At 46.0% G+C, this 24381-nt stretch overlaps 1 protein-coding gene across 2 annotated transcripts; it reads left to right on the top strand.

Annotated features, from left to right (window-relative positions):
* Positions 1–12856: 12856 nt before the first annotated feature.
* Positions 12857–16697, top strand: LOC146702571 (low-density lipoprotein receptor-related protein 1-like). 2 transcript variants are annotated; one of them, XM_085465492.1, is made up of 3 exons: positions 12857–12938; positions 13381–13525; positions 16394–16697. In XM_085465492.1, exons 2-3 carry the CDS (start codon positions 13406–13408, stop codon positions 16529–16531), a joined length of 258 nt encoding a protein of 85 aa, XP_085321618.1. In that variant the 5' UTR covers positions 12857–12938; positions 13381–13405; the 3' UTR covers positions 16532–16697. The 2 variants fall into 2 exon arrangements, with proteins under 2 accessions (XP_085321618.1, XP_085321617.1); XM_085465491.1 differs by lacking the exon at positions 12857–12938 and having other exon boundaries at positions 12950–13525.
* Positions 16698–24381: the final 7684 nt, after the last annotated feature.

The following is a 24381-nucleotide window of genomic DNA, read 5'->3' as shown; positions in this document are numbered from 1 at the left end:
TAACTGTCCGTTGCCATGCGTTTACATGCGTTGTTATGGGTTAACTGTCCGTTGCCATGGGTTAACTGTCCGTTGCCATGCGTTTACATGTGTTGTTATGGGTTAACTGTCCGTTGCCATGCGTTTACATGCGTTGTTATGTTTTAACTGTCCGTTGCCATGGGTTACCGGTCCGTTGCCATGGTAACCGGTCCATTGCCATGGTAACCGGTCCGTTGCCATGGGTTACCTGACCGTTGCCATGGGTTAACTGTCCGTTGCCATGGGTTAACTGTCCGTTGCCATGCGTTTACATGTGTTGTTATGGGTTAACTGTCCGTTGCCATGCGTTTACATGCATTGTTATGGGTTAACTGTCCGTTGCCATGGGTTAACTGTCCGTTGCCATGCGTTAACTGTCCGTTGCCATGCGTTTACATGCGTTGTTATGGGTTAACTGTCCGTTGCCATGGGTTAACTGTCCGTTGCCATGCGTTTACATGCGTTGTTATGTTTTAACTGTCCGTTGCCATGCGTTTACATGCGTTGTTATGGGTTAACTGTCCGTTGCCATGCGTTTACATGCGTTGTTATGGGTTAACTGTCCGTTGCCATGCGTTAACTGTCCGTTGCCATGCGTTTACATGCGTTGTTATGTTTTAACTGTCCGTTGCCATGGGTTACCGGTCCGTTGCCATGGTAACCGGTCCGTTGCCATGGTAACCGGTCCGTTGCCATGGTAACCGGTCCGTTGCCATGGTAACCGGTCCGTTGCCATGGGTTACCTGACCGTTGCCATGGGTTAACTGTCCGTTGCCATGCGTTTACATGTGTTGTTATGGGTTAACTGTCCGTTGCCATGCGTTTACATGCATTGTTATGGGTTAACTGTCCGTTGCCATGGGTTAACTGTCCGTTGCCATGCGTTAACTGTCCGTTGCCATGCGTTTACATGCGTTGTTATGGGTTAACTGTCCGTTGCCATGGGTTAACTGTCCGTTGCCATGCGTTTACATGCGTTGTTATGTTTTAACTGTCCGTTGCCATGCGTTTACATGCGTTGTTATGGGTTAACTGTCCGTTGCCATGCGTTTACATGCGTTGTTATGGGTTAACTGTCCGTTGCCATGCGTTAACTGTCCGTTGCCATGCGTTTACATGCGTTGTTATGTTTTAACTGTCCGTTGCCATGGGTTACCGGTCCGTTGCCATGGTAACCGGTCCGTTGCCATGGTAACCGGTCCGTTGCCATGGTAACCGGTCCGTTGCCATGGGTTACCTGACCGTTGCCATGGGTTAACTGTCCGTTGCCATGGGTTAACTGTCCGTTGCCATGCGTTTACATGTGTTGTTATGGGTTAACTGTCCGTTGCCATGGGTTACCGGTCCGTTGCCATGGTAACCGGTCCGTTGCCATGGTAACCGGTCCGTTGCCATGGGTTACCTGTCCGTTGCCATGGGTTAACTGTCCGTTGCCATGCGTTTACATGTGTTGCCATGGGTTAACTGTCCGTTGCCATGCGTTTACATGCGTTGTTATGGGTTAACTGTCCGTTGCCATGGGTTAACTGTCCGTTGCCATGCGTTAACTGTCCGTTGCCATGCGTTTACATGCGTTGTTATGGGTTAACTGTCCGTTGCCATGGGTTAACTGTCCGTTGCCATGCGTTAACTGTCCGTTGCCATGCGTTTACATGCGTTGTTATGTTTTAACTGTCCGTTGCCATGGGTTACCGGTCCGTTGCCATGGTAACCGGTCCGTTGCCATGGTAACCGGTCCGTTGCCATGGGTTACCTGACCGTTGCCATGGGTTAACTGTCCGTTGCCATGCGTTTACATGTGTTGTTATGGGGTAACTGTCCGTTGCCATGCGTTTACATGCGTTGTTATGGGTTAACTGTCCGTTGCCATGGGTTAACTGTCCGTTGCCATGCGTTTACATGTGTTGTTATGGGTTAACTGTCCGTTGCCATGCGTTTACATGTGTTGTTATGGGTTAACTGTCCGTTGCCATGCGTTTACATGCGTTGTTATGTTTTAACTGTCCGTTGCCATGGGTTACCGGTCCGTTGCCATGGTAACCGGTCCATTGCCATGGTAACCGGTCCGTTGCCATGGGTTACCTGACCGTTGCCATGGGTTAACTGTCCGTTGCCATGGGTTAACTGTCCGTTGCCATGCGTTTACATGTGTTGTTATGGGTTAACTGTCCGTTGCCATGCGTTTACATGCATTGTTATGGGTTAACTGTCCGTTGCCATGGGTTAACTGTCCGTTGCCATGCGTTAACTGTCCGTTGCCATGCGTTTACATGCGTTGTTATGGGTTAACTGTCCGTTGCCATGGGTTAACTGTCCGTTGCCATGCGTTTACATGCGTTGTTATGTTTTAACTGTCCGTTGCCATGCGTTTACATGCGTTGTTATGGGTTAACTGTCCGTTGCCATGCGTTTACATGCGTTGTTATGGGTTAACTGTCCGTTGCCATGCGTTAACTGTCCGTTGCCATGCGTTTACATGCGTTGTTATGTTTTAACTGTCCGTTGCCATGGGTTACCGGTCCGTTGCCATGGTAACCGGTCCGTTGCCATGGTAACCGGTCCGTTGCCATGGTAACCGGTCCGTTGCCATGGGTTACCTGACCGTTGCCATGGGTTAACTGTCCGTTGCCATGGGTTAACTGTCCGTTGCCATGCGTTTACATGTGTTGTTATGGGTTAACTGTCCGTTGCCATGCGTTTACATGCATTGTTATGGGTTAACTGTCCGTTGCCATGGGTTAACTGTCCGTTGCCATGCGTTAACTGTCCGTTGCCATGCGTTTACATGCGTTGTTATGGGTTAACTGTCCGTTGCCATGGGTTAACTGTCCGTTGCCATGCGTTTACATGCGTTGTTATGTTTTAACTGTCCGTTGCCATGCGTTTACATGCGTTGTTATGGGTTAACTGTCCGTTGCCATGCGTTTACATGCGTTGTTATGGGTTAACTGTCCGTTGCCATGCGTTAACTGTCCGTTGCCATGCGTTTACATGCGTTGTTATGTTTTAACTGTCCGTTGCCATGGGTTACCGGTCCGTTGCCATGGTAACCGGTCCGTTGCCATGGTAACCGGTCCGTTGCCATGGTAACCGGTCCGTTGCCATGGGTTACCTGACCGTTGCCATGGGTTAACTGTCCGTTGCCATGGGTTTACATGTGTTGTTATGGGTTAACTGTCCGTTGCCATGCGTTTACATGCGTTGTTATGGGTTAACTGTCCGTTGCCATGCGTTAACTGTCCGTTGCCATGCGTTTACATGCGTTGTTATGGGTTAACTGTCCGTTGCCATGGGTTATCTGTCCGTTGCCATGGGTTTACATGCGTTGCTATGGGTTAACTGTCCGTTGCCATGCGTTTACATGCGTTGTTATGGGTTAACTGTCCGTTGCCATGGGTTATATGACCGTTGCCATGGGTTAACTGTCCGTTGCCATGCGTTAACTGTCCGTTGCCATGCGTTTACATGCGTTGTTATGGGTTAACTGTCCGTTGCCATGGGTTACCGGTCCGTTGCCATGGTAACCGGTCCGTTGCCATGGGTTACCGGTCCGTTGCCATGGTAACCGGTCCGTTGCCATGGTAACCGGTCCGTTGCCATGGGTTACCTGTCCGTTGCCATGGGTTAACTGTCCGTTGCCATGCGTTAACTGTCCGTTGCCATGCGTTTACATGTGTTGTTATGGGTTAACTGTCCGTTGCCATGCGTTTACATGCGTTGTTATGGGTTAACTGTCCGTTGCCATGCGTTAACTGTCCGTTGCCATGCGTTTACATGCGTTGTTATGTTTTAACTGTCCGTTGCCATGGGTTACCGGTCCGTTGCCATGGTAACCGGTCCGTTGCCATGGTAACCGGTCCGTTGCCATGGGTTACCTGACCGTTGCCATGGGTTAACTGTCCGTTGCCATGGGTTTACATGTGTTGTTATGGGTTAACTGTCCGTTGCCATGCGTTTACATGCGTTGTTATGGGTTAACTGTCCGTTGCCATGGGTTACCGGTCCGTTGCCATGGTAACCGGTCCGTTGCCATGGGTTACCGGTCCGTTGCCATGGTAACCGGTCCGTTCCCATGGGTTACCTGTCCGTTGCCATGGGTTAACTGTCCGTTGCCATGCGTTTACATGCATTGTTATGGGTTAACTGTCCGTTGCCATGGGTTAACTGTCCGTTGCCATGCGTTAACTGTCCGTTGCCATGCGTTTACATGCGTTGTTATGGGTTAACTGTCCGTTGCCATGGGTTAACTGTCCGTTGCCATGCGTTTACATGCGTTGTTATGTTTTAACTGTCCGTTGCCATGCGTTTACATGCGTTGTTATGGGTTAACTGTCCGTTGCCATGCGTTTACATGCGTTGTTATGGGTTAACTGTCCGTTGCCATGCGTTAACTGTCCGTTGCCATGCGTTTACATGCGTTGTTATGTTTTAACTGTCCGTTGCCATGGGTTACCGGTCCGTTGCCATGGTAACCGGTCCGTTGCCATGGTAACCGGTCCGTTGCCATGGTAACCGGTCCGTTGCCATGGGTTACCTGACCGTTGCCATGGGTTAACTGTCCGTTGCCATGGGTTAACTGTCCGTTGCCATGCGTTTACATGTGTTGTTATGGGTTAACTGTCCGTTGCCATGCGTTTACATGCGTTGTTATGGGTTAACTGTCCGTTGCCATGCGTTAACTGTCCGTTGCCATGCGTTTACATGCGTTGTTATGGGTTAACTGTCCGTTGCCATGGGTTATCTGTCCGTTGCCATGGGTTTACATGCGTTGCTATGGGTTAACTGTCCGTTGCCATGCGTTTACATGCGTTGTTATGGGTTAACTGTCCGTTGCCATGGGTTATATGACCGTTGCCATGGGTTAACTGTCCGTTGCCATGCGTTAACTGTCCGTTGCCATGCGTTTACATGCGTTGTTATGGGTTAACTGTCCGTTGCCATGGGTTACCGGTCCGTTGCCATGGTAACCGGTCCGTTGCCATGGGTTACCGGTCCGTTGCCATGGTAACCGGTCCGTTGCCATGGTAACCGGTCCGTTGCCATGGGTTACCTGTCCGTTGCCATGGGTTAACTGTCCGTTGCCATGCGTTAACTGTCCGTTGCCATGCGTTTACATGTGTTGTTATGGGTTAACTGTCCGTTGCCATGCGTTTACATGCGTTGTTATGGGTTAACTGTCCGTTGCCATGCGTTAACTGTCCGTTGCCATGCGTTTACATGCGTTGTTATGTTTTAACTGTCCGTTGCCATGGGTTACCGGTCCGTTGCCATGGTAACCGGTCCGTTGCCATGGGTTACCTGACCGTTGCCATGGGTTAACTGTCCGTTGCCATGGGTTTACATGTGTTGTTATGGGTTAACTGTCCGTTGCCATGCGTTTACATGCGTTGTTATGGGTTAACTGTCCGTTGCCATGGGTTACCGGTCCGTTGCCATGGTAACCGGTCCGTTGCCATGGGTTACCGGTCCGTTGCCATGGTAACCGGTCCGTTCCCATGGGTTACCTGTCCGTTGCCATGGGTTAACTGTCCGTTGCCATGCGTTAACTGTCCGTTGCCATGCGTTTACATGCGTTGTTATGGGTTAACTGTCCGTTGCCATGGGTTATATGACCGTTGCCATGGGTTAACTGTCCGTTGCCATGCGTTTACATGCGTTGTTATGGGTTAACTGTCCGTTGCCATGGGTTACCGGTCCGTTGCCATGGTAACCGGTCCGTTGCCATGGGTTACCGGTCCGTTGCCATGGTAACCGGTCCGTTCCCATGGGTTACCTGTCCGTTGCCATGGGTTAACTGTCCGTTGCCATGCGTTAACTGTCCGTTGCCATGCGTTTACATGTGTTGTTATGGGTTAACTGTCCGTTGCCATGCGTTTACATGCGTTGTTATGGGTTAACTGTCCGTTGCCATGGGTTAACTGTCCGTTGCCATGCGTTAACTGTCCGTTGCAATGCGTTTACATGCGTTGTTATGGGTTAACTGTCCGTTGCCATGCGTTTACATGCGTTGTTATGGGTTAACTGTCCGTTGCCATGGGTTAACTGTCCGTTGCCATGCGTTAACTGTCCGTTGCCATGCGTTTACATGCGTTGTTATGGGTTAACTGTCCGTTGCCATGGGTTAACTGTCCGTTGCCATGCGTTTACATGCGTTGTTATGTTTTAACTGTCCGTTGCCATGGGTTACCGGTCCGTTGCCATGGTAACCGGTCCGTTGCCATGGTAACCGGTCCGTTGCCATGGGTTACCTGACCGTTGCCATGGGTTAACTGTCCGTTGCCATGGGTTAACTGTCCGTTGCCATGCGTTTACATGTGTTGTTATGGGTTAACTGTCCGTTGCCATGCGTTTACATGCGTTGTTATGGGTTAACTGTCCGTTGCCATGGGTTAACTGTCCGTTGCCATGCGTTAACTGTCCGTTGCCATGCGTTTACATGCGTTGTTATGGGTTAACTGTCCGTTGCCATGGGTTAACTGTCCGTTGCCATGCGTTTACATGCGTTGTTATGTTTTAACTGTCCGTTGCCATGGTAACCGGTCCGTTGCCATGGTAACCGGTCCGTTGCCATGGGTTACCTGACCGTTGCCATGGGTTAACTGACCGTTGCCATGCGTTTACATGCGTTGTTATGGGTTAACTGTCCGTTGCCATGGGTTAACTGTCCGTTGCCATGCGTTAACTGTCCGTTGCCATGTGTTTACATGCGTTGTTATGGGTTAACTGACCGTTGCCATGGGTTATCTGTCCGTTGCCATGCGTTTACATGCGTTGTTATGGGTTAACTGTCCGTTGCCATGCGTTTACATGCGTTGTTATGTTTTAACTGTCCGTTGCCATGGGTTACCGGTCCGTTACCATGGCAACGGACCGGTTACCATGGCAACGGACCGGTAACCCATGGCAACGGACAGTTAAAACATAACAACGCATGTAAACGCATGGCAACGGACAGTTAACCCATGGCAACGGACAGTTAACCCATAACAACGCATGTAAACGCATGGCAACGGACAGTTAACGCATGGCAACGGACAGTTAACCCATGGCAACGGACAGTTAACCCATAACAACGCATGTAAACGCATGGCAACGGACAGTTAACCCATAACAACACATGTAAACGCATGGCAACGGACAGTTAACCCATGGCAACGGACAGTTAACCCATGGCAACGGTCAGGTAACCCATGGCAACGGACCGGTTACCATGGCAACGGACCGGTTACCATGGCAACGGACCGGTAACCCATGGCAACGGACAGTTAAAACATAACAACGCATGTAAACGCATGGCAACGGACAGTTAACGCATGGCAACGGACAGTTAACCCATAACAACGCATGTAAACGCATGGCAACGGACAGTTAACCCATGGCAACGGACAGTTAACCCATGGCAACGGTCAGGTAACCCATGGCAACGGACCGGTTACCATGGCAACGGACCGGTTACCATGGCAACGGACCGGTAACCCATGGCAACGGACAGTTAAAACATAACAACGCATGTAAACGCATTGCAACGGACAGTTAACGCATGGCAACGGACAGTTAACCCATAACAACGCATGTAAACGCATGGCAACGGAGAGTTAACCCATAACAACACATGTAAACGCATGGCAACGGACAGTTAACCCATGGCAACGGACAGTTAACCCATGGCAACGGTCAGGTAACCCATGGCAACGGACCGGTTACCATGGCAACGGATCGGTTACCATGGCAACGGACCGGTAACCCATGGCAACGGACAGTTAAAACATAACAACGCATGTAAACGCATGGCAACGGACAGTTAACACATAACAACACATGTAAACGCATGGCAACGGACAGTTAACGCATGGCAACGGACAGTTAACCCATGGCAACGGTCAGGTAACCCATGGCAACGGACCGGTTACCATGGCAACGGACCGGTTACCATGGCAACGGACCGGTTACCATGGCAACGGACCGGTAACCCATGGCAAAGGACAGTTAAAACATAACAAACGCATGTAAACGCATGGCAACGGACAGTTAACCCATGGCAACGGACAGTTAACCCATAACAACGCATGTAAACGCATGGCAACGGACAGTTAACGCATGGCAACGGACAGTTAACCCATGGCAACGGACAGTTAACCCATAACAACGCATGTAAACGCATGGCAACGGACAGTTAACCCATAACAACACATGTAAACGCATGGCAACGGACAGTTAACCCATGGCAACGGACAGTTAACCCATGGCAACGGTCAGGTAACCCATGGCAACGGACCGGTTACCATGGCAATGGACCGGTTACCATGGCAACGGACCGGTAACCCATGGCAACGGACAGTTAAAACATAACAACGCATGTAAACGCATGGCAACGGACAGTTAACGCATGGCAACGGACAGTTAACCCATAACAATGCATGTAAACGCATGGCAACGGAGAGTTAACCCATAACAACACATGTAAACGCATGGCAACGGACAGTTAACCCATGGCAACGGTCAGGTAACCCATGGCAACGGACCGGTTACCATGGCAACGGACCGGTTACCATGGCAACGGACCGGTAACCCATGGCAACGGACAGTTAAAACATAACAACGCATGTAAACGCATGGCAACGGACAGTTAACCCATAACAACGCATGTAAACGCATGGCAACGGACAGTTAACCCATGGCAACGGACAGTTAACCCATGGCAACGGACAGTTAACCCATGGCAACGGTCAGGTAACCCATGGCAACGGACCGGTTACCATGGCAACGGACCGGTTACCATGGCAACGGACCGGTAACCCATGGCAACGGACAGTTAAAACATAACAACGCATGTAAACGCATGGCAACGGACAGTTAACCCATAACAACACATGTAAACGCATGGCAACGGACAGTTAACCCATAACAACGCATGTAAACGCATGGCAACGGACAGTTAACGCATGGCAACGGACAGTTAACCCATGGCAACGGACAGTTAATCCATAACAACGCATGTAAACGCATGGCAACGGACAGTTAACCCATGGCAACGGACAGTTAACCCATAACAACGCATGTAAACGCATGGCAACGGACAGTTAACCCATAACAACACATGTAAACGCATGGCAACGGACAGTTAACGCATGGCAACGGACAGTTAACCCATGGCAACGGACAGTTAATCCATAACAACGCATGTAAACGCATGGCAACGGACAGTTAACCCATGGCAACGGACAGTTAACCCATAACAACGCATGTAAACGCATGGCAACGGACAGTTAACCCATGGCAACGGACAGTTAACCCATGGCAACGGTCAGGTAACCCATGGCAACGGACCGGTTACCATGGCAACGGACAGTTAAAACATAACAACGCATGTAAACGCATGGCAACGGACAGTTAACCCATGGCAACGGACAGTTAACCCATAACAACGCATGTAAACGCATGGCAACGGACAGTTAACCCATGGCAACGGTCAGGTAACCCATGGCAACGGACCGGTTACCATGGCAACGGACCGGTTACCATGGCAACGGACCGGTTACCATGGCAACGGACCGGTAACCCATGGCAACGGACAGTTAAAACATAACAACGCATGTAAACGCATGGCAACGGACAGTTAACCCATGGCAACGGACAGTTAACCCATAACAACGCATGTAAACGCATGGCAACGGACAGTTAACGCATGGCAACGGACAGTTAACCCATGGCAACGGACAGTTAACCCATAACAACGCATGTAAACGCATGGCAACGGACAGTTAACCCATAACAACACATGTAAACGCATGGCAACGGACAGTTAACCCATGGCAACGGACAGTTAACCCATGGCAACGGACCGGTTACCATGGCAACGGACCGGTTACCATGGCAACGGACCGGTTACCATGGCAACGGACCGGTAACCCATGGCAACGGACAGTTAAAACATAACAACGCATGTAAACGCATGGCAACGGACAGTTAACCCATGGCAACGGACAGTTAACCCATAACAACGCATGTAAACGCATGGCAACGGACAGTTAACCCATGGCAACGGACAGTTAACCCATGGCAACGGTCAAGTAACCCATGGCAACGGACCGGTTACCATGGCAACGGACCGGTTACCATGGCAACGGACAGTTAAAACATAACAACGCATGTAAACGCATGGCAACGGACAGTTAACCCATGGCAACGGACAGTTAACCCATAACAACGCATGTAAACGCATGGCAACGGACAGTTAACCCATAACAACACATGTAAACGCATGGCAACGGACAGTTAACCCATGGCAACGGACAGTTAACTCATGGCAACGGTCAGGTAACCCATGGCAACGGACCGGTTACCATGGCAACGGACCGGTTACCATGGCAACGGACCGGTTACCATGGCAACGGACCGGTAACCCATGGCAACAGACAGTTAAAACATAACAACGCATGTAAACGCATGGCAACGGACAGTTAACCCATGGCAACGGACAGTTAACCCATAACAACGCATGTAAACGCATGGCAACGGACAGTTAACGCATGGCAACGGACCGGTAACCCATGGCAACGGACAGTTAACCCATAACAACGCATGTAAACGCATGGCAACGGACAGTTAACCCATAACAACACATGTAAACGCATGGCAACGGACAGTTAACCCATGGCAACGGACAGTTAACCCATGGCAACGGTCAGGTAACCCATGGCAACGGACCGGTTACCATGGCAACGGACCGGTTACCATGGCAACGGACCGGTAACCCATGGCAACGGACAGTTAAAACATAACAACGCATGTAAACGCATGGCAATGGACAGTTAACGCATGGCAACGGACAGTTAACCCATAACAACGCATGTAAACGCATGGCAACGGACAGTTAACCCATAACAACACATGTAAACGCATGGCAACGGACAGTTAACCCATGGCAACGGACAGTTAACCCATGGCAACGGTCAGGTAACCCATGGCAACGGACCGGTTACCATGGCAACGGAGCGGTTACCATGGCAACGGACCGGTTACCATGGCAACGGACCAGTAACCCATGGCAACGGACAGTTAAAACATAACAACGCATGTAAACGCATGGCAACGGACAGTTAACCCATAACAACGCATGTAAACGCATGGCAACGGACAGTTAACCCATAACAACACATGTAAACGCATGGCAACGGACAGTTAACGCATGGCAACGGACAGTTAACCCATGGCAACGGACAGTTAACCCATAACAACGCATGTAAACGCATGGCAACGGACAGTCAACCCATAACAACACATGTAAACGCATGGCAACGGACAGTTAACCCATGGCAACGGACCGGTTACCATGGCAACGGACCGGTAACCCATGGCAACGGACAGTTAAAACATAACAACGCATGTAAACGCATGGCAACGGACAGTTAACCCATGGCAACGGACAGTTAACCCATAACAACGCATGTAAACGCATGGCAACGGACAGTTAACCCATGGCAACGGACAGTTAACCCATGGCAACGGTCAGGTAACCCATGGCAACGGACCGGTTACCATGGCAATGGACCGGTTACCATGGCAACGGACAGTTAAAACATAACAACGCATGTAAACGCATGGCAACGGACAGTTAACCCATAACAACACATGTAAACGCATGGCAACGGACAGTTAACGCATGGCAACGGACAGTTAACCCATGGCAACGGACAGGTAACCCATGGCAACGGACTGGTTACCATGGCAACGGTCAGGTAACCCATGGCAACGGACCGGTACAGTACATTTCAACATTTTCAGCAATCACTCACAATCCTGGCACAGTGAACACATCGCACAGTGGCATGATTGTTCTTGCATTTGTGTTTGACCTGACACATGGCTCTTTTTCCAGGACTAGGTGTGGAGGGTTGTGTCCGAAGCAACTGTTCTTTTCTTGCCTTCTTCTCAGCTACATGAGAGTGAGCCAACTCTCTTGCAAGCTCCACCACATTTACATATGAATGACTAGGAATGGTTCCATCAGCCTCATTACTACATTTTCAGAAAGTCTCTCCCCAGTGGGACGATTGGGGTCCTTGCCAAGATATGGGAAGACATTGCAAATGTACTTGGATTTTAGGTCGCAAGCCACCCAAAACTTGATCCCAAACTTGTCAGGTTTACTTGCAATATACTGCAGGAAACAGCACCGAGTCTTTGATGGGAAAAGCTGTTCATCAACGGTGATATGTAGACCAGGGTTGTAGCACGTGATGCAGTTGGTGACCAATGATCCCCACACACTGGAAAGTGCAGCGAACTTATCAGTCTTTGCTCGATTTGCTCCATTGTGGCATCAATCAGACCACTGGTATAATGTTGAAATGTACTCACTCACTTTTTATTATTATTTGTAAATATGTGTACAAATGGTTGGTTTTTTGTACTGTTTTTATCAATAAATCTCAGCAACAAAGGACCTACACCCATGTGTGTTGATTTCTCCCTAAGACGGCAAACTGAAACACTCCAAGTTGGTGACTTTTGGAGATTTATTTCCCTGGATGATTGAGAATGCATCAAGATGAAACACAAAAGGAAGTTCACAGCTTTTAGCAGCTCCCCCACCCCCTCATCCACACACCCCCACTCCCCTCCCTCCAGAATTCCCAGCTAACAACCTAATATACATATGAATGACTAGCCAATTTAGCTTCCACTTGGCTGAAGCTAAAGCTTAGCTAAAACCCATTTGGCTGCTCTCTGGGTTTTAAAGGTAGAAAAAGCCAAATGGCAGTCCGTGGTGATGTAAGTGTTAAGGCTTCTGCGAGAATGGTGGAACCTGCTTACAGACCTCCAACGCATTGTCCTCGCTTGCCATCTTCTGTTTGGCTTCCATGGGGTTTCCCACCCAACAACACAGGGGGCCTACTCACTCTGGAATAGCTCTGGTGATGCACGAGTAGTTGAACTTTTGACGTCCTCCCATTGTCCTCCATGCCTTTCCCTGTTTACATTTGTAAATATTAGGCTCAGGCAATGTGCTTGCAGAGTAAAATGTATAACTGTGCATCTCTGAAAAATGTTTATATGCTTGCAAACAGCCGAATATTTGCAATCTAATCCAGCATTCTCCGCAATGGACATGCTGCAGTATATTCGATAGGTTTGATCAAATGGCCTTTTGACACAAAAGCTCATTTGAAAACCTTTGATATATGTTGTCTTGTTCTTGTCAATTGTACATAGCCAGTGCTGAGTGAATTTATGATATGGGTTTATGATAAGACACCTTTTAGTCACTCTAGCTTTCTTCTGAGGTTAGCACATCAATTCTTTTAAACAAGGGTCTGAATCTGCTTCTAAGATAATTGTTGATCTGTTTCTCTGCAGTGCCAAGGGCTTCCAGCACCACCGAATGACCAACGGGGCCATGAATGTTGAGATTGGAAACCCTGCCTATAAGATCTATGAAGGAGATCCTGATGATGATGCTGGGGAACTTCTGGACTCCGACTTTGCTTTAGACCCAGACAAGGTAACAAAGCTTAAAAAAGCCGTTTCATTACAAAATATCTGAAAATGCCTGGTAGTGGCTAACCATGCAGATATTTCCACATTTATGAGTCCTTTTGTGAGTTTTTTTTTTTTAATGAATTGGTTTTGGTTGTGGAGTCATTATAGACAGTAAATAGACCCTTCTTTGTGATCTAAAGAACACTGGATGAAAGTAGCTGGGTTTCTCAATATATTCCTGTCCTTTGGACGTCTAGTGAAAAACAGTTTTCTGTCTTGACTGATCTGTAATCACTTTTCTACATTTATATCCAGTTTTTTGCCATCGAGATCACCACAGTCCAAATGCAAAAGCTTTAAAGCAAGACTAACGGTGTGTTCACACCGAACGCGATGGACGCGAATAAAACGCCCCAAACGCCCCTAATTTGACGCGTGTACATTCGCGTCTCAACGCGTGTCCAAGAAAAATCCATCGCGCGTCAAAATATCATATTTTGACGCGCGTGAACCGGAAATGTGGGAGGAATGTGGGAGGGAGTTGTGCCAGACCGGTATCTTTGCAAGATGGCAGCTATCGAGCTAGCGCTTGAAGAGAGAGTCTCCCTTCTCTATGTACTGTGGAGAGCAGAGCAGCAGCGTAAAAGACGTCCTCGCCGTACCTGGGTCCATCAGGTCCTCCAGAGGCATGAGCAGTTTGGTGAGTTTCACCACTTGCTCCAGGAGCTGCGCCTGGATGACGGCCGATTCCAGCGCTATCACCGTCGGCCAGTTTGAGGACCTGCTTTCCCTCGTCGGTCCCAGCATCGCCCGCCTAGACACCAACTACAGACGCTCAATCCCACCTGCAGAGCGCCTGTCCGTCTTCCTGAGAAAACAAAACAATAACAGGATATAATCAGATTGGTTGTAGATATTTAGTAAAGGTGATCACAAGGGAATCCCACCGACTAAAAAGGTATCAGTGCTTGCTGTACATATCTGTGGGTGCAGCAGCAGGAGCTCAGGGACTGGGGATGCTCTGCTGCAGAATCAGTTGGTTCTATCAATACAGTATTAAATGTTAACAGGTTGGATATAATAATCGTAGAGTAGACAGTGGTCCCTCATTTATTGCAGCAGGGGTTCTCAGAATAACTAGCCCCTGGTCACAGTTCTCACAATTGATTCTCAAAGTGCAAACCTTTGTAGATTGCAAAACGTAAAAGTATTATTATGCCGCGGTTTGTCTTCATCTGCCCGCCACTTTCGTGCGCCTTTTTCCCTCACGGTGCAGGTGTCTATTTCCGAATGAGGCTCATAGTTATGGGTGTTTTTGTGCTGTTTTTTCTATTGGACGCGATGGTTATCAAAACCAAACGTGATAAATTTGGCAAGCGCAGGAGATTTGTCAATCAGGCTGCAGAATGCAATGCTGTACTGTGCAATAAAAAATCAGCGAAAAAGCAAAGCAGTGACGGATGAACAGCGGGACCACTGTGTGCTGTTTATTAATAAACAATAAAATATATTCCTAAATGACAACATGCATAAAAGCAGAACGGTATTTGTACGTCAGTGGGAAAATAGCGGTGGCTTGCTAGCTTTTGTGCGGCTTCCCCGGGTCAGTGAAAACTTTCAAAAGAGAAATGAATGAACTTACCAGGTTGCCCGATCTCTTCACATATCTTCCTCCAAGCTCGGTCCTTTTTATTCCTGTCTCGGTACTGAAAGCAGCTGGTGTTGTACAGCTCCGAGTTGTTTGCTACCGCATTGATTAGCCTTCCCCTCCATTGAAGTATGAAAGGCTTTGGCTGGATCTGCCCCTTTGACCTAGGTAACAGCCACGTCACCAGGCTCCTGATTGGTTGTCGCGGCGCGATTTGACGCTGGAGTTCAGATTTTTCCAACTCGAGCGGTAGACGCGAAACGCGCGTATGCACAAAATGCAACACAAAAACTCACGCGCGTGGTTTTATTCGCGAGTCAAACGCGCCAGACGCGCTACACTGACGCGCGTTTCACGCGTTTTGGCGTTTTCGCGACGCAAATCTGCTTCCGAATTTTCGCGGGACCCACAATCGCGCGTCATCGCGCCTTTCCATTGACTTTACATGTAAACCTGACGCTCTATTCGCGTCCATCGCGTTCGGTGTGAACACACCGTTAGGAAACCAGTGGGTGTCGTTATGGTATTTACTTCTGGCATCTGTAATGAATTTTGGAATGAATATTGTTAGAATTATGTGAATCATATACTTTAGTTCTGATGAGTGGCTCCATAGTCTCATGGTTTACACGTTGTGGCTCGAGTGGTTTGTATACAGATCAATGCTTGGGCAAGATACTGAACCCTGAGTTACCTCTGTGTGTGTGAATGCATTCAGCAGATAAAAGCACAAGGCACTATATAAACCATTTCTTTTACATTCACCTAAGAAGTGAAAAAATCTCCAGTTTAATCCCAGCTGGAGACAAAAATCCCTTGGGGGTGTCAGGAACGGAAATCCACTGTGAATAAGGGGAGCAGCTGAATAAAGCTTTTATGCTGGAGCCCTCATGGTCACTATATTCAAACACTTTTCACCACAATCATAAAACATCAAATGAGGAATTGTCCATAAAGTCCTGAGTGCTTAAAAAGAAGTTGCAAGTTCTTCACTGGAAATACACCTACTGGTTTGTTGGGGGCAGATGATTAGTGCCCAGACTTTCAGAAACAAATAACCAAACACAGAAAACATAACAAACCACAAATGTCTGCCAGGGTTTCAGCACTGAGCTGGGAAACATCTTGTTATTTATGCGAGCTGAGCCTATTTGAATAAGAAAAATACTGCTTCTTTCACAATATACCAAATCTTTTCATTTCTTTTGCCTGAGTCACTGAGAAATTTTCTTCACTCCGCAGCCCACCAACTTCACGAACCCAGTGTATGCCACCCTGTACATGGGTGCCCACAACAGCCGCAATTCTCTGGCGAGCACTGATGAAAAGAAGGAGCTCCTCTCCCAGGTTGACGAGGACATGAGCGACCCCCTGGCATAGACCTCGGCATGGACTGAACTCTGCCAACATTGCCCTGCCTCGCCCAACCTAGAGCCAGCGAGCTCTCTCATTTTATGCCTTTACCAACTGAAAAGAAAAGCAACAAAAAAACATAAAAACGAGAACACTGTATAAAATGTATAAAATGAAGAACTACTTTTTTTAAGTGATTGCAGTATTATATTTTGTTCTTTGACAAAAAGGAAAACAAATCCTCTGGTGACGGAAAAGAAACCATTTTATAGACATTTTATCCAGTTCTTTTTCATTTTGCTCACTTCCTCACAACTTCTCTCTCTCTCACACACACACACACACACACACACACACACACACACACACACACACACACACACACACACACACACACACACACACGACCCTTCTGAAAGCAGCATAAGTAGAGCTTATCCTACTTGGAAAGCCTTGATCTGATCTGATCTGATCTGGCACCTACCTCTGATCTCTGTTCACCCTATGGGTCAATCACACACTCACACACACACTTACTCGCTCTTCACCAGGGCACTGTGTGGTTTCTTGGCCAGCATGTGAATCAAATGACAGGTGGAAAAGGTGCTGGGAGAGCAGGAGGTGCAGCCCTCTGATCAGGGTGTGGCTCTGGCAGGACTCATTGGCCCAGCAGTCCTCTAATTTAGAGACACCAACAGGACACCAAGAGCTTCAAAAGAACTGTAGGTACTATATGTGCAGTGATCATAATACTTATTCATTCTGAACCAAGTAGCATTTTTACACTCACACACATTTACTAGAACAAAAGCAGGTCAGAACTGAATTACTTTGATGCAATAGTATTAGAAACATCTAGAAAAGCTAAACTATTATTTGATTTTACTCAATTCACGTTTCTAGGCAGCAAATAAGAGGTTGGCTAGCTCAGTTTATGGGGGTCTCTGTCAAACAAGTTCTTCACAGGCTCAACCGTACTGTATGCCTAATGTGGACTAATCTCATACAATCTTGTCAGTGCTCTTAATGCTCCTTTAGCATAACGCCTGCTGTTGAGACATCAGAAGTCATAATATACAGTCATCTTCTTTATAGTGAAGTAAAACTGAGTGATAAACAGTCAAAACTCTCCACTGTAGTCACACTATATGTATTTGTGCAACTTTTTTTCATTGCACTTAGTCTGCTAGGCAGCTAGTTTCTGTGTTGGATGGATTCTTATTTATCATAGACTGCATATAAAACATGGTCATACTCGCTACATTTAGAAGCCTGAATTTAGGAATATAACCGCTGCTGTAGTTTTTGGTACTTTTTTGGAGTCAGAAGTTAGCCCTACTGTATTTGGATACAAGGTGCAGAGTGTGCTAATGCTTGCAAGCTTGGTTAGCTTGCAACTGTTAGCTTGCAAGCTTAGCTAGCAAACTGTTTAGGTGGCACCAGTGTTGCCAATTCCTCAGTAAGGAAAATCGCTATTGGCTGTCCTAAAAGTCGCTAGAAGTCGCTAAATGATGTCATCGCCTAATTTGCATAATTGGTCATGCCTATGTAATTGTAACAGACGCTGTAGGAGAGAGAAATAACATCACGGAAGAGACATAAAGTGAGTAAAAAACACCATAAAAGCATTTAAATACATTTAGAACTACAAGTTATTTTGTGTGTGTGAATGTGTGTCTGTGTGTGTCTGTTTTATAGTTTTATACCTTGTGATCCATAAAAAGTAATGGCAAAAGAAGAACATTTTTAACCATTAAAATAAAAATGGACACAGCAAGCCTCACCAGACAGCTTCAGTCATATCGGATGTACAAGACGGACTTAAGGCTCATCAAGGGCATCTGATTTCTAAGTTTGCAATGATGGGAATGATATTTTTTAGTGCATTGATTTATTTTAGTCAAAAAAAAAAGTACATTTACTGCAGCTCCCACCCTGCATTACAGTGTGTGTGTGTGTGTGTGTGTGTGGGGGGGGGGGGGGGGGGGGGGGCTTTGCTCATGTGCTTTCATGTCAAAAAGTCATCATAAATAAGTCTCCAATAACACCAGAAAAAGTCGCCAGATTTGTCGCTAGTCGCTTTTTAGAAAAAAAGTTGCTAAGGGGGTCTGAAAACTCGCTAAATATAGCGACAAAGTCTTTAAGTTGGCAACACTGGGTGGCACCCATGTGGTGGAAAGGTCAGGTTCAGTGATTTTAAAGTATGGGGAGTGAGGGCTCCCCCTCCCCCTAAAGTAACCAGTCACACACATCTAAATGTATTTTCTTGTACCTATAAACATGATCATAATGTTTTTCTTGCTATTTTAACACTGGTGTGTATGTGACCGACTTACTTTTGGTGCCAGCCACTAGAGAAACTCCCGTTTTTGGCACTTGTGCTTCATTTTTCAGCCTCCGTAGTTTCTCCATGGATATGTCTCCAAGTCCCTGGTGGCTGGCTGCAGTATAGGTCAAACCCTTGCCCTGCCCCCCAAAATAAAAGTCTGTCTCAAAAAAACCCACATGAAATATGTCTTCAGTTGTACAAAGTACTTTTTTATTTTTACTTCTGAAAATCAGTGTTCCTTATTGTACTGTATGAAAACCTTCCCCTCACACCCCCCTGTTTGTCTTTGTAATTTATGCTTGTAGTTTCACAGAAAGATTACTACCCTTTGAAAATAGGACGTTTCAAACTGGATTGACACAATAAAAACATACAATGACTCGTGTCACGCACTAATGGCAGATGGGTTTTAAAGAGTATGGTCAACCAAATCCCCCCAAAACACATTTTGTCTCATTCTCGATGCCATTAAGTGAGAAAATATGCTCTTCTCTCTTTTTTGGTAATGTGGGTGCGGCGACCTTGTAAGCACTCCACAAAAACCACTTCAGCACGGCCTGTGGTGCTGAGAGATGTTAATACCAGGTCCTTATGTTTGAAATGGATGGTGAGGTCAGTTTGTTAGTTTGTGACTGTGACTGGCTTGCAGGTATGAGGCTCTCCACTGAGTGAGTTATGGCTGTAATTTAGCCCTGATTACATTTACCATTACTTTACCTCTAATTAGACTGTCAATCAGGGCAGGTGAAGATGAAAGATGCAGTCAGACTGACTGTATAGGAATTATACTAAATTCAGGGTTGGTGACAAATGCATTGATTCAAGACGAGCTCGTGTTGCACAAAACCACCTCTTAACCTTCTGAAATTAATTACACCGTCAAGTCAAAGAAACGTAAAACATCAACAAAAGTACAGAGTGGCTCGCGTTCATATATTTATGTTTTTTAAATAAACACTCCCCATTTTATACATTGGGATACAGAATGTATTAATCACCTTGCTCTGTTCCCATTTCGGATAATGAATCCCTGCCTAGGTTTCAGCCCTGACCTCAGGGTCACACTTTATAGACGACCACTTCATCACAGAACAATCTGCAGGGCGACTGCAGACAAAAGACACACAGCCTCACCTGATGACCTTGCATCTTGATCCATGGAGAAAGGCTGGAGAATAAAATAAACAGGAAATAATAGGATATACAAAGTATAGTTGATCATCTCTATGGAGCCTTAGTGTACGTGTTTTTTATGTGTAGTTAGAAAGAAAGGAACACTTAAGGGTGACTTTGGTATAAGTGTTATTGAGTAATTGGGGCATTTAATGACTCTCTTATTTCAGGGTCAATTGAGCAGTGGATGGAGTTTTTACTGAACTGACACTTAGGGGTTGGGTGGTTTTGGAAATTTATCAGAGTAGGGATATTTTTGATGGTCTCACCAAAAGGTTAAAGTAATTGATATTTTTCAATGTCCTGTTTCTTTTTATACATAAGAAAAGCGCATAAGAGGTGATAAGTAGTATCTCCAAAACCAATGTTGATGCGATTGTATTTGTTGGGCTCATTTGGGGCAGGTCTAGCTTTACTTGTGTCACCCTTGTTTCATTTTTTTTGCCATAGCTGCTGTGGCTGGAGAGGCCCATACAGGAGCCCAAGAATAAAATCAGTGTGAGTAATGTTGTCTGATTGCTGAAAGGGTCAGCCACACTTGATGTTTTCAAAATGAATCTAACATTTGTCCCAGTGATCTTTGGGAACACTCCCAAAAATAAGTGATAATAAGTAACAGTGGCTAGGATGTGCCTAAGGCTTTGACTTTATATATATCAGGTACTTTCACATTGACAAGTACGAGATATCTGAAAACAACACAATCTAGGGAATGGAAACTACTTCATGTAAGTACTTTGCCCCAATCAAAAGCTGTTCAAACAAGTGATTGCATTCTCACTTGAACAGTTTGCTGCAGATTGCCCATAATTTTTATGGGTAGAGTAAGTCAGAGTAAGCTCTGACTTCTGGCAAAACTGGATCAGATGGAGTAGGGGATGCATGTCCTTGCCTAGACCATTTTGCACCATCCCAAAACAGGTGTGGCGCAAAATACTTGCTATTACTTCTTTTCCCACCAACACAGTGCCAGTTCCTCATCTAGAATCACTTCTATGGATTTACACAAAGACTAATTGGGGTGATCGTGGCGCAAGAGTTGGGAGTTCGCCTTGTAATCGGAAGGTTGCCGGTTTGAGCCCCGGCTCGGACAGTCTCGGTCGTTGTGTCCTTGGGCAAGACACTTCACCCGTTGCCTACTGGTGGTGGTCAGAGGGCCTGGTGGCGCCAGTGTCCGGCAGCCTCGCCTCTGTCAGTGCGCCCCAGGGTGGCTGTGGCTACAATGTAGCTTGCCATCACCAGTGTGTGAATGGGTGGATGACTGGATATGTAAAGCGCTATATAAATACAGGCCATTTACCATTTTGATTTGCATCAGTAGCTCAAGGAAGGGAAATGTAGCAATGATTTGCAGATACAGACCACAGATTTTGTTTTCCATGGTTTTCTTTAAAACAAAATGATTCCAGAGTCAGTCATGTTTGATTCCCAAACTTCCACAGTGGCACCAAATCAGCGTAAAATTCAAATATGTGTCAAATGAAACAAAGACTGTGGCAATGGAGCCTAAAACACCACAGTTAGGAACGCAGACCTTTCTTCTCCAGTTGGACCTGATGGATGCTTATAAGCTCCACAAGATGATACAGGGCATGTTTGCGGAGACTCCATTGGCATCATGGAGTATTTGTAGTATGTTACAGCTGGTGGCTTTCATCATGACCCTGATTCAGGGCTCAAGACGTGGTTAAGCAATAAAGCTGCTCTGTACACCACAAACTGCAGCTATGACCCCTGCCCACCACCTCTCAGAGCTTTCCCAGATTTACCAGGGAACTGACAGGGACAAGAAGAGTCCATATGCCCTTCATGATGAAGAGAGTAAGGTTGGAAGAGTGGGGTAAGAGTGAGCATTTACAGAGCGAGATGTATAGGATGTATAGGATGTATAGGATAGGATACCATTCTCCACAGGTGTATTTAGGGAATAAATAGTGGTTGACAAAAGGAAGGAATGATTTTATTTTTTGGTTTTTGAACATCCACAGGTGCACTGTGTTTCCCACATTTGAACTCTTTTGACTCACTGGGGCATTGATTTAAGCAGTCTGATGGCAACTTGTCAATAAAGTGTTAGTGAGACAGGAAGGAGCAGAACAATAGAGTAGCTAAGAGTAGATTAAATTTTCTCTTTCATCATCACATGAAAAGCACATATAGTAAAGTATATATGCAGATCTATGAAAAAGCATCCCCCCCTTTCTGATTTAATTAAATATCAGACAAAAATCCAGTAAATACAAAATGCAGTTTTTAAATGACGATTAGACTCATTAAACGAAAAAAGCTATCTGGCCCTTTCTAAGTCTTTGGGACTCCAGTGAACCCCAGTAACAGTGATTATCCACACCTTAACAAAATTTGTAACTCTAGAAACCTTCCCACAAGTTTATTCAACTCAATTCAATTCAATTCAATTCAATTCAATCCAATTCAATTCAATTCAATTCAATTCAATTTTATGTATACAGCACGAAATCACAACAACAGTCGCCTTTATATTGAAAGGTAGACCCTACAATAATACACACAGAGAAAAACCCAACAATCATATGACTCCCTTTGAGCAAGCACTCTGGCGACAGTAGGAAGGAAAAACTCCCTTTTAACAGGAAGAAACCTCCAGCAGAACCAGGCTCAGGGAGGGGCGGGGCCATCTGCTGTGACCAGTTGGGGTGAGAGAAGGAAGACAGGACAAAAGACAAAAAAAAGGCATTGATGATCTCAGTGAAATGTGGTGGTGATAGTGTAAAGGTCTGGAGCTGCTCTGCTTCTTCAGATCACTTGTTGGAATTGGTGGAACCATGAATTCTGCTCGCTAACAGAAAATCCAGATGACCTTCGATCCCCCCCCCCCCCCCCCCCAAAAAAAAAAAAAAAGACTGGAGTGGTCTAGTCAAAATCCAGACTTAAATCAGATTGAAATACTTTGACTTGACCTTAAACTGGTCATTCGTGCTTTTAAAACCCTCCAGTGTGGGTAAATTAAAACAATTCAACAAAAGCATGGACCAAAGATTCCTCCCCAGTGATGTCAGACACTCACTGCCAGTCACTGTAAATACTTCATTGTTTTTCGTAGCACAGCCAGTTAGGTTGGCATTTACTTTCTCACATAGGGCCAGGTGGGTTTGGACATTTTTTCCCCTAAATAAATGAAATGATCACTTAAAAAAAACCCCAACATTTTATATTTGCTTGGGTTATCTTTGTCTAATATTAAAATTTGTTTTATGATCTGATACATTTAAATGAGGCAAATATGCAAAAACCACAAAAAAATCCTAAAAAATCACGAATGGGGCAATACTTTTTCACGGCACTTCAGCTTTTCACAATACTTTCTTATGAATAAATGTATCACTATAATAAATAGAAGTATGATTATGGCTAAATAACATAAAGTTTATCTTGCTGTAAATAGATGGTGGCTTTTATTAATCTATGCAGGACAATGCAGTGGTTTTATGGCATGGGTCACATCTGCTATGGGATAATGACAGGGGTAAGCCAAATGGAACATGAAGTATGTGCTTATTTGTGTGGGTAAGTGAACGTGTGCGTGTATGTGTGTGTGTGCATGTGTGCACACGCGCTGTGCAAGTGTGGTTGGGAGGGGGAATAATGAGTCTCCTATGAGCTATTACCCCTACCTTAGCTCCGCACTCTGCAATAATAAAAGCCAACATTGCAGAGCTCCCTAACAGGAGACTGCAACTCAACACACTCCTGATGCCAGTGATAAAGCGTTCACTTTTGACATGCAAACCTTTTTCCTGGATCAAAAATAAGTACGCTTTTCGATTCATGTATCAATACCATTTGTCAATAGTTTGGGAGTTTATCATGTAAGGGATCAGAACAGAATCACTGCATCCTACACAGAAAACAAGGTTTCAAGGCATTTCTGAATGATTCACTGTGGGCTAACAGTCTGTCATTTGAGGTCAGTCAGCTAACTATTGGCGGCTGTACTACATCTAAAACTGTCTGACCCTTAAGCCAATTATGCCATAGGTTTTACAGAGCAGAGTTTCAGCTCTAAGTACGATAAATCCAGATCCAAATGACACCAATACTTCTTTGGGGATCCATCAGAAGAGTTTTCCATCTATACAAATATGCAATGGAGAGAGATGATAATGCTTGATGCGCTGATTTGTAGCATAAAGTCCCAGAAATTAATCATTTCTTTTGATAATAATGATTACTGAACATGTGAGGTGATCTTTTTCTTTAATAACTTCTATAAGTCTTCACCAAATAAATAATACTGTAATTAAAAGAGCCCCAAGCCATAACCCCGCAATCAAAGATATCTGAGGGAAAAGAGAGAGAGAGAGAAAACTGTGGACGTGAATCCCCTTAGGATAAG

Source organism: Copadichromis virginalis, linkage group LG8, assembly GCF_057382275.1.
Source record: "Copadichromis virginalis isolate Kocher_CV1m ecotype Utaka linkage group LG8, C_Virginalis_male_GT1.1, whole genome shotgun sequence".
Lineage (NCBI taxonomy): Eukaryota > Metazoa > Chordata > Actinopteri > Cichliformes > Cichlidae > Copadichromis > Copadichromis virginalis.
The sequence above is the reverse complement of the archived record's forward strand: the minus strand, read 5'-3'. Positions and strand labels throughout refer to the sequence as shown.

What these genes read in the sequence shown, in the direction of transcription:
- LOC146702571 (XM_085465492.1), top strand. Translation starts at nt 13,406, where the DNA reads ATGACCAACGGGGCCATGAATGTTGAGATTGGAAACCCTGCCTATAAG. An exon ending in TTGCTTTAGACCCAGACAAG is followed by an intron (nt 13,526 to 16,393) that starts GTAACAAAGCTT and finishes TTCACTCCGCAG; the next exon opens with CCCACCAACTTCACGAACCC.